Source organism: Benincasa hispida, chromosome 4 (assembly GCF_027475165.1).
Source record: "Benincasa hispida cultivar pf3 chromosome 4, pf3_genome.v1.1, whole genome shotgun sequence".
Taxonomy (NCBI): domain Eukaryota; kingdom Viridiplantae; phylum Streptophyta; class Magnoliopsida; order Cucurbitales; family Cucurbitaceae; genus Benincasa; species Benincasa hispida.
This window is the reverse complement of record NC_143481.1, coordinates 14,767,551-14,785,461: the sequence shown is the minus strand read 5'-3', so window position 1 is coordinate 14,785,461 and position 17,911 is coordinate 14,767,551. Positions and strand designations below refer to the sequence as shown.

Sequence of the window (17,911 nt, the reverse complement as noted above, 5' to 3'; positions counted from 1 at the left end):
CTATCATGTTACACTCATAACATTGATAAACTAGCATAATAAATAGAAAACAGAGTCTATCAAAGATAGACTAATATCACTTATGGAGTACGATATGTATCTATTAGTAATAGACTCCAATTAGTATACTGAATTGATATGAGTATATCAGTGATAAACTTATATTGAGAAGTTCATGATTGCTTGAAAAATAAACTAAACCAAAACCAAAACAGAAATTAACTCAAACCAAAGCATAAATTAACTTATGAAGCTTCAAAGAAAATATCAAAGTGATGAAACTTGTAGAAATCATAAAATTGACTAATAACACCAACAAACTTCAATTAAACAGCAATTGAAAAGGAAACTAACTTCTTCATGCAGGCTCCACTTGGCTCTAGGGATATAGCTTAGTTGGTAAAGCTCTGCTCTTGCAATTGGGTCGTTGCGATTACGGGTTGGATGTCTACTTGTCCAGGTGGTAATGATAGTATCTTATACTTGAACCAGTGGCTCACTTTTTCTAAGTAATGGGGAAGAGGACCAAAATATGCCAATGAAAGACTCTACTGAGACAAAGATGGGTTGTCGAGAACATAGAAGAGGTAGGATAGGCAATTGGTTAGATCTAGTATGGATCGTACATGGATGGTAGTTGGATCTGTCCTTCTCTTTGAAACAAGGTATGCATCTGGTTCTGTCGGTGCTTGAAACAATTTAGTTTTCTCCATATTACTGTGTCTCTAGAGTTAATAATTTTATATGAGGAACTACTGAACTCAATCATTTGCTGTCGTTACTCTTCAGTTTTCTGTTGAGGTCTATCCTGTTGAGGTACTCAAATTGGATTAGTGATCGATTTCTAGGTTTCGTCGTAAACCTAATTGGAAGAAAAAACATAGATGAAATTGATTACAAAACCTGAGGAAGAATCGTGGCCTAGAATTGGGAGGAAGAATCAATCGAGCAAAGGATGAAATGAACTTAGATTAAAAAAAAAAAAAAAAAGAGGATAAGAAAAAAAACTAAACAAATCCAAAAACTAAAGATGAAATCTAAACATACCAAAAAATCCCAAATGGTGAGTAAAAATCTCAAATACCGAGTAGAAATCCCAAATTGTAAGCAGAAATTGATGGACGAATGAGAAAATTGAAATTGTAGATTAAATTACTCAAAAATTAATCGCACAAAGAGATTAGATGAACATCGATTTCATTTTTCAAATCTCGTAGAACAATGATGAAGCTCTAAAAAAAAAGAGAGAGAATCGTATGGGTTAAAGAATGAAGAAGATGGCGGATTCATTTCTTTTCCATTTAAAATAAAGGTTATTTTAAGAATAAAAAAAAAATCTCAATTGAATCTTCCCAAATATTCTAAATATGCAATTAGTTTTAGAAAATGATACATATTTAGTTATTTAAACTAAAAATAACACCTACTACAATTTTTCATAAAAATATATATTTTTATATTGGATTGGACTTTTAAGCTAGTCTGATGGGACAATCCAAATAAGGCTCAAACAAACTAGCCTATTGACCGGCCCAATTTAAAGGAGGATTCATATCAAATCCAATTTATGAAAGAACTTAATTGGACCCAGCTGATCAGTTGTTGATCTTAAACTGAGTTGGATCGAAGTTGGACTGAACTTGAATCGAGCTTTAGGCCCAATGAGGAGTCTGATGCATCCTAAATTCTCATCGCGAAGGGTAAAAGATATTTATCTTTCTAAAAGGAATAAAAACTAAAGAGTTGCAACTTTTCCCAATTTTATTTTGAAACCTTGACTTACAAACTTCCAACCTACAAGGTTAAATTTCTAGGGGAAGACACGTGGTCGATCACGATTAAACTCTTCTGGCGATCAATAATCGACGGTTGTTATTTCATAGCAACTTTATTTCTTTCCTCCAAGCTTGAGTTTGACGGCTACGTTTCTCAAATCAGATCGGCTTCCCTTTTCCCCATCGTCTTTGCCTCTACCCTCCACCACTCGTAAAAGGTAATTTCTAAACCCTAAAATTTCAGTTGCCTTTATTGTTATATCTTCTCTTCGCTTCTGAAATTTTATTGGCATTCAGGTTGCGATTTTGTCGTACTCGTTCGGTTTGCATGGTTTTTCTTTTATGATTCCCATTTAATACTAATTTATGACATTCAAGTGTCAAAATTTATACAGAGAATGTGATGAGAAATACCTGTTGAACATCAATTTCGATGAGTTAATACTAATTTATGTTTTCCATTGAGGTTTAGGGATACTAATAAACATCATTTTCGTACGCCATTTCCGTAAGTCCCACATTGGGCCTCCAGAAGTTTGATTATCTTTCATTTGATTCACGAAAATTTTCGGAAAAATAAGTTATGAAAAAACTATGTATATTTTTGGATGTAATAAATTAGTTGTGGGATTAGTTTAGGTGCTCGGAGATTTGCGGATATTTAAAATATTAATAATAATTTGGCACTTTGCTTCAATCTTATTGTGTTTCGTTGAATGGATAATTGGAATTATTTATGCATTTTTTTGTCATGGATATTTTATCAGTCCCCGCCTTTCCATCCACCTTGGTGATATACTTGTAGTGTAGGCATTTTCTTTATTCACAACTTCATTCTGTTGTGTAACTGTATTCTTATTGTTTGTATACTGGTTTGTTTAGGTATTCATATTCGGGGAAATGGCAGAATCAAAACCAGGACTAAGGAAACCGGTATTTACCAAGATTGACCAACTTCGGCCGGGCACTAGTGGCCACACTCTTACAGTCAAGGTTGTGAATACGAAAATGGTATTGCAAAAGGGTCGTCCTGATGGTCCTCAAGCCCGTCAGATGCGAATTGCTGAATGCTTAGTGGGTGATGAGACTGGAATGATTATATTTACTGCCAGAAATGATCAAGGTAAATTTCAACAATATTTGAGGAGCCTGCACCTTTTGTATATTATTTGTATCTTGGATAAAGCATGCCAACTTTCTTCTTTATGCTTACATTCTGTACGTAGTACTAAACATTTGACATTAGTTGGTTCTCTATATCCACCTGCAACAGAAAAGGTGCAGGGAAGAGTTTTCATAACTGATTTATATCACGTGTCTCACTCCTTGTCCTTAACATATTTACATATTTAACTGTAAAAGGTTTAGGTTGTCTTGATATATTAACTTCCTACTAGTAAATATTTCAGGAAGGTTTGATGCTTTTTGTTGTCTTAAAATTAGTTGTGGACCTTTATTTTTCAGATAAGAAACTAGACCTTTTTTTTTTCTAAATGCTGGCATATATGGAGGCTGAAATACAAAGCCAATTGAAATAAGTCATCCATTTCTGAGTACATACATACTTTGTCGGTTATATATATTAGTTAATGTAATGGCTAATGGTTGGATAATCACTCCAATGGTTCTATTACATGCTGGTGTTGGATTAATGTCATTCGATACATTTGAAAGGATAAGCTCTTTGCTGAATCTTGAGAATAATTGATTTTGAAGGAATCGTTTGTATTATTTTGATTATGAACTCATGAGGGAAATTGGTCCTAGAAGGTCCATCAAATGTAGTTATTATTGTTTCTATCACGGTTTATTTTATCTATTGGTTATGTGTATATTTTTATGTTAGGATTTGATTATGCTTATGCACGTCACTCAGTGTTCAATGTTCTCGATATTGTATGTTAACTGTATTCTTAATCACGTTTAGATGCTTAAGCGATCAAAGGATCTTAAGATATGTTATTGTTTGAGGCAGTAAGAAAGTGAAAATTAATTGTCAACAATATTTTAAAACCATCTAGTTAATGAGACTTTCTTGAAGCCAACAATTTTGAGTAGGGTTGGCAACAGGGTGGGACCGAGGATGCACTCCCCAACCCCATCCCCATCCCCATTTTCGGGGGTCGGGGTCAGAGTTGGGGATCGGGTCCTTGTGTGGAAGAATTCTCAGTTTTTTATTTTTATTTTTAATTATTTTTTAATTTAAAATCAATTAATTTGGTATTTATATTAAAATTGTAAGTACTTTAGATAACAAGTTAGTATTATTATTGCTTTATTTATTTAAATCAATAATAAAAATTATTTTATCATTTTTTATTGTAAATTTAATACAAAATTAAAGTTAATTATTATGAAATGAAATTTAAAAAAAAAAGTTTAAAAACGAATTAGCAGAAACAGCAGCTTTACTGTTTTAAATATATATATATATATATACATATACATATAAATAAAATAGTATATAGGGTGAGGATACCCTTCTGTCCCTGATTTGACCCCATTCCCAGTCAAATCGAGGATTCCCTACCTTGATTGGGTGGGTACCCGTGGGGACCCGACCCGAAGGGAATTTTTGCCAACCCTAATTTTGAGTTCTTGATTTTGGAGGAACTGCCAGCACCTAGGAATCTAGACAGCTCGGTTCTTTGATTGTTGTGTTTGTTTTAATGACTATGAAATGCACCTAAGTTAACGCTTGTTTCAATTATTCACTTACTGTTCGTCTATTGTTAATTAGTTATATAATATTAATTCAAACTTATCGTTTTGTCAGATATAGATTCCTTCCAATTGTTCACTTGCTATGTTCTAACTGCTGCCAAACTGTTAAAGAAGAATAAGAATAAAAGAAATTTGCTTTTTTTTTTTTTTTTTTTAATCCGTGAGTGTCTTAGTCAGCTTACATGCTCCTCGACTAATCTCATGGATAACCTACCTGACCTTTTAACATTTGGGTGTAAAGGAAACTTGTAGGATATTAAATTCTAGGTAGGTGGTTTCTACCACTACCATGGATTGAAACCATGATCTCTTAGCCCTTTGTCAAAGTCATGCCCCTTATTTACCACTAAGCCAATCCATGATGGTAAAAATAAAGGAAGTTGTTGTGGTTGTTTTGTTCCTTACTCCCTCTTAACAAGAATAGATAGAAGTGGTGAGTTGTTGAATGGGAAAGTGGTTAACAACCCCATAACTTGTATTTTTACTTGCAAAAAAAACTCTCTCTCTTAAATAGGCGGATGAAAGAGGTGGACAAGAATGGAATTTTGTGCAAGCTAGGTTCAGGGTTTGGCAGAGGAGAAAATGCGGTGCTGGAATGGGATAGTTGTATATGGATGATATTTGTTGTAGATCCAACTGATTATTGTTAAATATGTCTGTGTTTGACTTTGACCCTTACCCTATCTTTGTATAGCTTATCTTTGTTCATATGATTTGTAAATTACATCATCTGGAATTCACTTTAACGGTCAGGAAAATTTTATTAGTTCATTTTGGACGATTTTAATTCCAACTGACCCCTATCCTGTTTGATTAACCAGTCCTTAGAGTAGAGTTGATTTAATTTTGAATCTTTCCTTGTAGTCACAGTTTTATTTGTTTACTTGAACGAGTGTTTCTTTTGTGGACAAGTTTAAATGGCATTAAAGTTTGCGTAACTCATTTACTCGTATGTTTTTGCTTTCGTCCTTGTAGTGGATTTGATGAAAGAAGGTGCTACTATAACCTTGCGCAATGCTAAGATAGACATGTTTAAAGGATCAATGAGACTTGCTGTGGACAGGTGGGGCCGAGTTGAAGTTACTGAGCCTGCCACTTTCACTGTTAAGGAAGATAACAATCTTTCACTCATTGAATATGAACTTGTGAATGTCGTGGAAGAGTGAAGTTTGTGATCGTGTTCATTTTCCTGCTGCAACCTGACCATAAAATAAAACAATCAAGCTACAAAATCACAAGTTTCCGTTGGGGTACTGAAAATGCTCGCAAAAGTTCATTATTAGGGAATAGAATTCTGGAGGCCAGTAATACGAAAGTTGATTTTCATCCCTGCAGCCTATTGGTGGAACCGTTGTTGGGATCTACAAACAGGTGGGTAATGGCTTAGTTGATGGAAGAAGGCTTAGCTGGCTTTTTTATTCTTCTTTTGTCTAGTATTTTATTGCTTACGAACGCACTTTATGATGTTCTTGAACTATCATCACATGACAAGACTAGCCTTGCTCCGTTAAAACTTATGTTTATCTTTATAATTCAAGGTCCATGCCAACTTAACTACTTTCAAGTGTCGAATTCAATGCTTAAATGATTTTGATTATCTGAAAAATGTGTGGATTTCATGTGTTATAGTTTGGTGAATAATGAAACAAAAAATAGTCTAATTGAGAAATTGGGAGCTTTTTTGGAATGACTTTCTAAGATTTAAATACATGTTTTTTTTTTCTTTTAACTTAAAAATGTTATTAGAACTTAGAAAATTACATGTTTGGTGTTCTACTGTTGGAGGTTGGAAGGAGCTGTGTCTCCAGTTTTAGGATTGACTTTGGCTAGTCTAGTGTATGTTCTCATTTGTGTACGCATTGTGAGATGATTTTTGGTTCTGCTTAAGCAGGTTTAAGGTTTTATCTAATATGAAACAGGGAGAGATTTTTTTTTGTAAATTATCAATTATGGTAGTTTGCTCGACAAAAATGTATCCTAAACTTATCGGTTTCATTTAGAATGATCGTCACCAATGCCGAGAGTTCCCAGAATAGAGATGGGAAGTGATGGAAAAGGCATCATAAGAAGTAAAATAAAGTATTTAATTAATTGCATTGCGTCTCTTTGACGTCATGCTCATTCATCATTTAAAACAATGTACATTTTGAGTCCTAGTATCTCACGTCCCTACATCCGTATCTTATTATTTAACCTTATTTCAAATGCCTCTGTTCTCCAACACGACAAATCATTCAAATGATTGGACGGCTAAAGGCTGCCAACTAAGCCACATCTGCGTGCTTTATATTAGTTTAATCTATCTTTTGCATATGACCACGTTTTCGTTTCTATCCGAAACCTGGACCACTCATAGTCTCGTCTTCATTTCTTTGGTAGTGTCTATGGAGTTCTTAATTAGGAGTGGGGAAGTGTTTTGAAAAGGTTAATACCAAGCCCTGATTGGCTTATTCTGGTCCCCTTCCACGAATCACACAAATTACTCGGATGCCATTCAAAATGAAAGCAGAGGCCGTCCGCCCATGATTGAAGTTGCCACTATCCCGTCCACTTTGGGTGCTCTTCCCTTTTGTTATTGGTTACATGGTTGGTGCCAACACGATTGGGTTCATCAACGATAAAATTATCATGACATTAATTAGTGGAGTTTTCTTTTCGTCGCTCAATTCACTTGAACTAAAATTATCGTGTCGGTCACAGTCGCATTGTACACGGCCTCAACAAATAATTCTTCATTCACGCAGGCTGCAATGAATGCTATATCAAAACGAAAGACTCGAGCATGTGCAAGGATGCTTTGAAAAGGTTTTTTGTTGGTAACAAAGTTAAAGTTACACCAGCAATCATATGCTGGACATGCTTCTGAAAGCAGAAACTTGATTTGAAAGCTCCGATGGGTTTTATTATCGCACCCATTCACATAAATTTTTTTTTTTTTTTAAAAAAGTACATTACCTTACCCAGTTGTCTGCTTTCTTTACTTCATTTGTGGAGAAACTCCACGTTTTCAGTGCAATATGATCATTCTAAGAATTAACAACATGATAAAACAGACTCCAAGTTAATCCACAAACTTTTTGTTTGTCATAATACCAATTGGCAAATGCAAAAAGTCTTTTAATTTTATTATCAGTGTCATATTCTATTATGAAAGAGAATCAAAGATGGTGAAACGTTACTGTCAACGTGCCAACTAACCTTCTCAAAATTGCACTTCTTTTGATCCATTGGAAAGCAAATGCAAAATTGGCTGGGATCCAAAGATGGGAACTTTATGAAGGATTCAACGACTTTCACATGCTGAATCATCAAACCCAATTATAGTTGCGACCAGTTTTCCGAGAAAGTGAAGCATTATCATCAGCACACCTTTATTTATTCTTTCTTCTCCTTTTTTCTATTAAAAAAATAAACAAACAAACAAACAAGGGATCTAGTTTAAACGATGAGAGAAGCTCACTAACTGAGACTGAGGAAAGAAATTATGAAACAATATAATAACGTTGATGCCAGAAGAGAGCGTTGTTATTATAGACTTGTAGTTGGTGGAATGTCAAAAAACAGGATCATTCGCAATTTCAATTGAGTTAAAGTTGATTACTTTACGATCGAAGATAGGAGAGGAAGAGTAAAATCTGTACAGTTTTTAAAAAGGGAAAAATCAAATCAAATCAAGCTGTACCTTGTTTTCAATTAATTTATATAGTTAAATGGGGATAGGTCCTTCCCTAGGAAAGGAAAGCATTCAAATGATAGGCGTTTTAAAAAATTAATTGAGTCAACATCCAAGGTCAACTGGGTCACCAACCAAAACTCTGCATCCATCATATCATATTTATGGCAATGCCATTTAGTGAACACTTGATCCCCATTCCATGTGGCTGAAGGACAGTGGCATGCAACCGCATTTCCATTGAAACAAGTCAAAGTGTCAAACACCCACCATGTTGCCCTCTTTTTTTTTTGGCCTTTTTGTTATTAATCAGCATCTTGATATTTGCATTGTATTATCGATAAATTATGTTCTCACCTAACATTTAACAAACAGAAGAGGAGTAACAGGAGTAGGCGTAGGCGTGGGAGTTAACTCTCCCAAATATCCCTTTAAAGTTAAGTGGTTGGGTTGGCGTTCTTGGGGTGGACTTTGGAGTTTGGGTGAGAATGGAATGGTTTTTAATGCGTTCTCTTTTAAAATCACAACATTTCTGTTGGCTTTGCAATGTGATCTAGTTTTCTACTCTACAACTTGGAGATCATTGAGAATCCAACTTTCAGAAAACTAAAGGATCTCGTGCTTCTTATAAAATAGATGAACTATTCTTCATATTACTAATTGATTTTGAGATAGAATCTCATAACAATAGAGATCCACCAGAGATTCACCAACTAAGTTTCCCTCCAACCTCTACACTTTTTACTTGCATCTGGTTTTCTTTGTTGGTGCCATTAATATTTTTTAAAAAATAAAAGTATTTTCCAGATTAATTTTCATCCATCGAACGCAAGAGCTCAAAGATTGGACAAACATAGTTTGATGCATTCAAAATGTGTGAATTTATAATTAGATTTGGCCAATAAAATTGTTGGATAACTAGTTTAGTCGTATACGTTTGTTCATTATTATTTATATATAAAACGTGTCCTCATATGCATCTACTTTTTGAAAGATGTTTCAAACCTACGTTCAATTTATAAAATGCTATGCTGCAATTTATAGAAATGATGCACAAGTATTATAGTTTTGGTAGTCGATCCAATAGTTCCAACAACAATATTTTCTTAATAATCTATCTTATCTTTTTTTTTTTAACCTAAATAACAAGAGAGGAAAATTGATTAAACGAGAGATTATCAATCATAAAAACTTTTTATACTAATTTTGCAGCTTATATTTAAATTTTAGTTTTCTGATGGATGTGATGGTCGGTCATCTACCACTTGTACTTGTGAACTAAATACATTGAAGATCCAAATGTAATATAAAGAAGATCCAACAAGTGAAATCAAAATTAATTGGAGATGAAATAACATTGCAGGGATTTGACATAGGATCTCTTCACCTACTCTAATATCATCTTAAATCACTTATTAACTAAAAAGCTTAAGTAGATAAGTGAAGACAAATTTAATATTATATCATCTAACGGCAATTGACATACAATTTATCTATTCTTATATGGGTAAAATTAGCCTGTTCAGTGGAACCTATGGGAGAGTCCGAGAGAGCGCTCAATGGGACCCATGGGAGAGTCCAAGAGAACTTAGACCCACAGGAGAGTCTTGCCTAAGAGAGCTTAGAGAGAGCTCAGTAGGATCCATGATGTCAACTTAGTGTAGCTCAGAGGAGTGCTTAGGATAGAGCTCAGGAGAACCCACGAGAGACCTAAAGAAAGTTTAGAGAAAGTTGAGTGGAACTTGTGAGGTAAGCTTGGTGTAACTCAGAGGAACCTAAGAGAGAGCTCAAGAAGATCCATGGGAGAGCCTAAGAAAGCTTAGAGAAAGTTTAGTGAGACCCATGCGGTAGGTATAATTTAGCTCAGAGGAGTCTAAGAATAGAAGAGAGCTTAGAAGAGTATGAGTTGAACTTAGAAGAATCTAGGAGAGTATGAGTTAAGCTTCGAGAGTTGAACTTAGAAGAATCTAGGAGAGTATGAGTTAAGCTTCGAGGAACCTAAGAGAGCTCAAAGGAGCCTAAGTCTAGAAGAGTGCTTAGGAAAGTATGAGTTAAGTTCAAAGGAGTCTAAGAGAACTAAGAGGAACCTAAGCTTGAGGAGATTTTAGGAGAGTATAAGTTGAGCTTAGAGGAGCCTAAACCTTGAGAGTCGAGGTTGAGCCTAGAAGAGTTCGTGTAACGACCCGACCTTTTTGAGTACTCTGATAAGGGCCATTACTCATAATTACACATTTACATTAAAAAAAATTTCACCATTGAGGAAAATAAATTTCATTGAAATAATAAAGATAGTTTTCTAAAATAAATAACAAATAAGCAAAACCTTTGTTTAAGGCCCTTAAAATAATGAAGAAAAAAAATAACTTAAACAAATAAAATTTTGACCAACATCGAGTTTCAAATCAAAACTTTAAATAGCTTGAAAACGTAAATTGAGCATAAACGGTTTACATGTCCCATATGGTACGATCACAGATCTCTCTCGTCACCCATCGGTTCGTTCCTATAATTACCAGAAAAACATAAATTAAGAAAGGTTGAGTATAAAATACTCAATAAGTGATCCTATTACCGGGACCAAGCACACTGTCAAACACGGAAATCACATGAACATAAACCTGTCGGCTCACGCATGTCTAGCGGCCCGTAGGCACACCGTCAAACATGAAAAATAACATGAATGTAAACCTGTCGGCTTACGCATGTCTAGCGGCCCGTAGGCACAGTGTCAAACATGAAACATGGAAAAAAAATAACATGAACGTAAACCTGTCGGCCCACGCATATCTAGTAGCCCGTAGGCACACCGTCAAACATGAAACTAGACCTGTCGGTCCTTTGAAATAAAACATGCATCAAGGCTAGATGGTAAACTGCCTATTGGTCTATTCATGCATCACATACATAATTTTAGTACTGATTAGAATTTGAACATACTCATAATACTTATAACTATCATGCAACAAGTATATCACAAAGACAAAATCATGTTTCTAAAGTCCATTAATTAACTTTGTAAATCTAATATAGGCCGCCTAGCACCGATAATAGTAAAGTCCACGCAAATAATTCCTTAAAACCTTTAAAAAACTTGAATCAACCCAAAATTGTGGCTTGGTCCAAGACAAACTCCAAAACTTGATTCAATTAGCCAATCTGATCAAGAATTAAATCCAAAATCAATAACTTTATTTTCTCACTATTACTCTCAATCCAAAACAATAACCAACCAACAATCAAAATGAAAAATGGTCTCTAGTTTGATTGTCAATGCCTCAAAACTTCCAAATCTTGAATCTAAGTTTCACACCAAAGAGAGGTTACTAATTTAACCTAAAATCAAATGGGTGAATTTCACCTCCCAAATTATAAGGAAAAATAAGTCTTATCCAAGGTTTTTCTCAAGATTTCGGCAAAGATCGAGCAGTGATGGTTGATGGCGTGTCAGCTCGTGGCTACCATAAATAGGCAGCGGGTGTTGCTATCGGACGACATAAATTGTTTAGGCTAGCGGTTGGTAGTGAGGGTCTTGCATGAAGAGGGTTTGCGAGAGTGAGAGAGAAGGAGAATTTCAAGTTTTACAGATTTTATTCAATAGCAATTACGAACAAACCAGAGCTTCAAACAACGATCCAACCATTCAAAATGAAACTCTATATGTCTCGAACAAAATGACCAAATTTGAGCACGATCCAACGGTTCAAACTTTGAAAATTTATAATTTTGTGAAAGTTGTGCTGAAAAATCAAATTGCTCTCTCCCTAATTTTTTTTTACCTCTTTTCACTCTCATCTAATTTCGAAAAAAATCTCAACTCTTTTTTTTTTTTCAAATTTTTAAAAGATTTTATCGCAATATCTCTCAAATCTTCAAAAATTCTATTAAATTTATAAATCAATTATCAAATTAATTATCTATTTAATTTTTTTTTTAAGTTGGCCCTAAAATCCAAAATCAAAGGAAAACAAAACTCAATATTTTCAAGATAATAAGTTCGAATATCTAATTAATTAAATTCAATTTAATCAGATAAAAGTTTTTCAATTATTTCAATTTAATCTCAATTCCCCAAATGAAAGAGAAATTTAAACTCAATAATTTTAGATAATTAACTTAAATTTTCCTGAAATTCGGGATGTTACAGTTCAACTTAGAAGAGTTCAGAGGAGCCTAAGCTAAGCTAGAAGAATGCTTAGGAGAGTCGAGCTCGGTTGAGCAATTGAAGCTGATCCATATTCATAACAGACAATTTTAATAAGACGTTGAAGATTTAAATGATGCATTAATGATGGTGTAACTACTCAAATAATTAATTCGGTGGTCTCAAAGATTAAAGAGAGGCATTATGACTGTCAACATCATTCGTCAAAAGTACGCTAAAATACTTTGTTATTTTTCTATTCATCTAATTACTTAAAAATACAATACTAACTCGAGTGTTAGAGAGTGTGTAGCTATATGCTACATCAGGGTTCATTTGCTTATGTCTTGCATGCACTTGAACAAATCTCTCCCCCAAAAAACAAATTCATGATTGAACCATTTTTTTTTTTTTTGACATCAACATATTTTAGTTAGAAGTTTAATCATCCTTTCCTTTCATCTGTGTACTAAAAGGAAAAAAAAAGTGGGTATATGGCAATAAATTGAATGCATTTAGATTAATATTATGGTACAAAAAGGACCACCAACATTCATTGCGCTTCTTCATAAATTCCCCCACCCGTAGTCTTTCACTGCATTTTTTCTCATTAATTATCGTTAGAAAAAGAAAGAAAAAAAACGTGATAGTTCGTGGCCTTGGGCACTCGCATCATCACCACCGTTCAAAGTATGACGATTTACATTTCACATGCAACTTTACACATTAGTTTAAATCATTTTCGCACTTTTCTTTTTATATATGTTATGTATCCTATTCCTTTTCCTTACCTTGTTTTTGGCGTTAACTTAAAGATGTTGGCTTAGGCCCAGAATTCCATTCCTAAACTAAATCCCAATTACATATAGAAAATAAATGTAATATTTGGGGAATGGCAAAAATAGTACACGTATTGACAAGGACTCCACATGCATTCTTCCATTTATTATTAATTTCTTAAAAATGACTGATTTAGATTGGCGATGAATAAAGCAAAAGTAGAAACGAGATTATGACCCGTAAAAAACAACAATGAAATAGAAAGGAAAGAAAGAAGGAAAGAAACAGGCGATACCGATACGGATGGGATGGCGTCTGGCGATGAATTTGCATCCATTACACATACACTTTTACTAAGTACTAATACAAATTTCCTCGATTCCTAAATTTATGGAATTAAAGATATTCCATAATCCTTAGCGGGAAATGACGAAATTGTCCACACAACACCTTAGAATTTACGAAGAGGGGGGACTGTCACGAGCTTTGTCACTGTCGTGTCCAAGATAATGAGGATAAATTTTTAATGATTCCAATAATGCAAAGTTGGATTCTTGCATTTCTATTTATTTTTCTCCTTAGAAAAAGAAAATTAATTTTAATTAAAAAAAATAAAAACTTAAAAAGTCATGTCTAACCAATCATAACACGACGCGTGTACTCCAAAAAACGCGGCTTCTGAAACTACTACCCCGCCATTTCCCCGTACGTACACCTAACTCTACTTATCCGCCTTCTCTCTCTCCCCGTCCCTGCAAGTAGCAAGTGTAATGAATATACATATGTATATATTTTTTTTTGACAAAATAATAGAATTTTGAGGGTAATCTATTCTGTGGCTGTCATCTCTCCTTTTTTTTTTTCTTTTTTTTTTTTGGCACCTAATCACTTTCTACATTTACTCTTTACTTCCTGTCATCATTACTTATTTAAATAATTAGAAATTTAGATGTTCTTTGATGGCCACATTTTTTAATTCTCAGCAGACTCTTTGAGACCCCGGCCGGAGGTCCCACAAAAAAGAAAACAGTTGACGATTGAAGTAAAAAAAATATATTTCTTTTGTTGCTAAATTTTGAGTCTTAACTTTCCTTTTGCTAAATTTCAAAATTTTATAAATTTCATGGGTGAGTTTTGAATTTAATTTGGTTTAAATCTTATTTTTAAAAAGTGACCATCTTGATTTTTTTTTTTTTATTTCATTTTTAAAGAAGTGAAATAGTCACTTTTAAAAGTTCAAAAACAAAAATTGAAATAAAATGAGTTAAAGTAAAAAATATAGGAACCAAAATAAATCTTTTAAAAGTATATGAATCGAAATAAATAAAAGTACAAAATAACCAAGGTTGTATTTAATTAATTTAATTTCTATTTTAATTTTAGTTTTAAAAAAATCTATTTGGTCCCTATATTGCAAAATCTTACATTTTTACCTTTGGTTCCTAAGTTCAAAATTTATATTTTTAATGTCGATTTTTCAATAATTACTTACTTCTAATACCTAATAAAATGTCTATTAACTATTAATGAGCTCTCAACAATTTTCAACACTATTAAAATTAATTTTAAACATTCCATTTATAATTGTTTAAAAAATTAATTAATTGAAAGTTAACCCAAATACAAAAGTGAGCATTAACAAAATCTTGAGAATAAAAGTGCATAATATGAAATCTAAGCTTAAAATTGAAGGAAAAAAAAGAAGAAGAAGAAGAAGAACACACATTAAGAATTGGGATTTGAAGGCAAAAAGAAAAAGCAGATATAACATAGAAGCGCGTATTAGTTTGGTTGCAAATCGGAAAAGAAAAGAAAACCATAGGATACGATGGAAGTATTTAAGTAAGAGAAGTCCAAAAGAGTAAAAAATTCCATAAATATAATATTTGGCAGTGTGAAAAGCACTATAAATTTGTGCAACACAATTACAACCGAACCCAACAACCGCACACCAACATTCTCAAATCTCACCCCTTCCCTCTCCTCTTCTTAGCTGGAATACCGAAAAGAAAAAAGCCAAAAAAACAAACAAAACTCAAAAGAGAAATGCACAGATTACCCACTCCCCTTGTGGTTCCCCTCTATCTCTTTATCTTCTCGCTTTCAGCTCTCAATGTAAGTCCATCTCCATTTCAGTCTTTAATTCTCTTTAATTCAGTTCTAAATTCATCCTCTACTCATCCCTCACTGTATTCTAAATTTTAATGTAATGTATGGATGATTCTGGTGGTTTCTGTGGCTGTGCGGAAACAGGTTCCTGCGGCCGGCGACGAGGATAACCCCTTTTCCCCAAAAGCTTTTCTGAATCGTTATTGGAACAAGGAGGTACGGAATGATTTCCCAAAACCAAGTTTTCTCTTCTCCAAGGCGTCTCCTTTGACGGCAGTGCAGTCGGCGGCCTTCGCCAAACTCGCAGCCCAGAATGCTCTATCCTCCCGCCTCCCCGACTTCTGCTCCGCCGCTAACTTGCTCTGCTTCCCCGATTTATCCCCCTCTTTGGCTAAGCACGACAGGGACTCCAACTTTGCCGTCTATTCCAATAAGAACTTCACCACTTACGGCACCCAAAGATCTGGTGGAATCGACTCCTTCAAGAACTATTCCAATGGTGAAAATGTCATTGTTGATTCATTCAGGCGCTACAGCCATGAGGCCTTGGGCCACACCGATCAATTTTCCACCTATGCTACGGATACCAACGTCCCCGACCAGAGTTTTAACACTTATGCCTCCAAAGCCATCGGAGGCGACGGCAAGTTCACAACCTACGAACAATCCGTCAATGTCCCAAATCTCCGGTTCACCACCTACTCCTCTGATGCTACCGGAAGATCCCAATCCTTCAAGAGCTACAGCGAGAACGCAAACGCTGGAGATCAGTCGTTTGCCAACTATGGGAAACGTGGAAATGGGGGTCCGAACGAGTTCACGGGCTACGGGACCAATGCAAACGTCGTAGGCTCAGGGTTTTCCAGCTACGGGACAGACGGAAATGGCGCTAACGACACATTCACCAATTACGGCAACAATCAGAACAACCCACAGAATAACTTCAGGAACTATGGCGAGGGTGGGAATGGAGCGATTGAAAGCTTCTCTAGTTACAGGGACCAGGCCAATGTGGGGGACGATTCATTCCAGTCCTACTCCAAGAACTCGAACTCTGCCAAGGTCAAATTCGCAAATTACGGGAAATCCTTCAACGAGGGTACGGACAAATTTAGTGGTTATGGTCAGAATGGGAATGGCCAAAGCGTGGGATTCAAGATGTATGGTGTGAATACGACGTTCAAGGATTACGCGAAACAGGGAATCAGTTTTGCCAAGTACAGCAATGTGAGCTCTGGGGGTGCGAAAACGTCGGTGAGAGGAAGTTTGGCGAAGAGGTGGGTAGAGCCCGGGAAGTTCTTCCGTGAGTCGATGTTGAGGAAGGGGACGGTGATGGCGATGCCGGACATCAGAGATAAAATGCCCAAGAGGTCATTCTTGCCCCGATCTATCCTGTCGAAGCTACCCTTCTCGAGTTCCAAGCTGGGGGTGATGAAGCAGATATTCCACGCCGGGGACAACTCGTCGATGGAGACTATGATGACGGAGACGGTAAGGGAGTGCGAGAGGGCGCCCAGCGCCGGGGAGACGAAGCGGTGCGTGGGTTCGGTGGAAGATATGATAGACTTCGCGACATCGGTGCTGGGGCGGAACGTGGTGGTCCGAACAACGGAGAACACGAAGGGGTCGAAGGGGAACATAATGATTGGGGCGGTGAAAGGGATAAATGGAGGGAAGGTGACGGAGTCCGTGTCTTGCCATCAGAGCTTGTTCCCCTACCTACTCTACTACTGCCACTCCGTGCCCAAGGTTCGAGTTTACGAAGCGGATTTGCTGGATCCGACCTCTAAAGCCACCATCAACCACGGAGTTGCCATCTGTCACCTGGACACCTCCGCCTGGAGCCCCGCTCACGGGGCCTTCATAGCTCTCAGCTCCGCTCCCGGTCAGGTCGAGGTCTGCCACTGGATCTTCGAGAACGACATGACGTGGACTGTCGCCGACTGATCGGTTGCCCCGCCGGAGGCTCTGCCTGTTGGTTTGCCTCAGAAACCCAGAGGTTAATTTATGGTTAATTTTTATGTGGATGCTCCTTCGCTTTTCATTTGAATTCGAAATAGAAAAAAAAAACTATATATTTTTCTTTTTTCCTTTTTTGCCTTACTTAATTTCCGTAAAAGGGTAAATGTGATTGTAATTCCCGGAAGAAATGGAAGGGAATTAGATGGGAGTTGAGTGGATTTGGCTGCCATTGCCACTTTCAAATTGGATCGGTGTAAGCAAAGCAAGTAAATAAACCAAAGAATGCAAAGTGCGAAAAGATGAGATGAGGTGGTCCTGTATCCATTCTATGCGTTTCCATTGCTTTGTTGTGTTGTGTCGGATATGCCATGAGACAGCTCACACTCTTGCTGTTGCTTGTTGCTAGTGTGACTCTCTTTTTTAAACCAATAATAGTTGGCTGCATCTTGTGCTACTATCTTTTTCTAATACATCTAACTGTGGATTTGTTACATAATATTTTCTCAAAACTTTTTTTTTTTATGCAAAAAGTTGGATGCAACTTGCAACATAAGATCACCCAAATTTTGTTCGTACGTTAAAGTGACCATAATTCAATAGGTATATCATATTATGTGTTAGCGATCAATGTTTAGATTCTCCCCCTTTATATACCATAGTAAGAATGTTATTCATGTAATTTATACATCATTAATGTAGTTCAAATTCATCTATCTTTTTTTTTTTTTTTTTTTTGTTAATTTAAGT

General features: G+C 35.7%; 2 protein-coding genes across 3 annotated transcripts; both read left to right on the top strand.

The window, feature by feature from the left end:
* Positions 1-1,739: 1,739 nt before the first annotated feature.
* Positions 1,740-6,056, top strand: LOC120074944 (Nucleic acid-binding, OB-fold-like protein). Of its 2 annotated transcripts, none has more exons than XM_039028053.2 (3): positions 1,740-1,993; positions 2,658-2,898; positions 5,475-6,056. In XM_039028053.2, exons 2-3 carry the CDS (start codon positions 2,676-2,678, stop codon positions 5,663-5,665), a joined length of 414 nt encoding a protein of 137 aa, XP_038883981.1. In that variant the 5' UTR covers positions 1,740-1,993; positions 2,658-2,675; the 3' UTR covers positions 5,666-6,056. The 2 variants fall into 2 exon arrangements, with proteins under 2 accessions (XP_038883981.1, XP_090168856.1); XM_090312730.1 differs by lacking the exon at positions 1,740-1,993 and adding an exon at positions 1,996-2,072.
* Positions 6,057-14,938: 8,882 nt separating this feature from the next.
* Positions 14,939-17,618, top strand: LOC120075474 (polygalacturonase-1 non-catalytic subunit beta). Its single transcript, XM_039028891.2, has 2 exons — positions 14,939-15,208; positions 15,347-17,618. The coding sequence occupies exons 1-2, from the start codon at positions 15,140-15,142 to the stop codon at positions 17,147-17,149; spliced, it is 1,872 nt and encodes a 623-aa protein (XP_038884819.1). The 5' UTR covers positions 14,939-15,139; the 3' UTR covers positions 17,150-17,618.
* Positions 17,619-17,911: the final 293 nt, after the last annotated feature.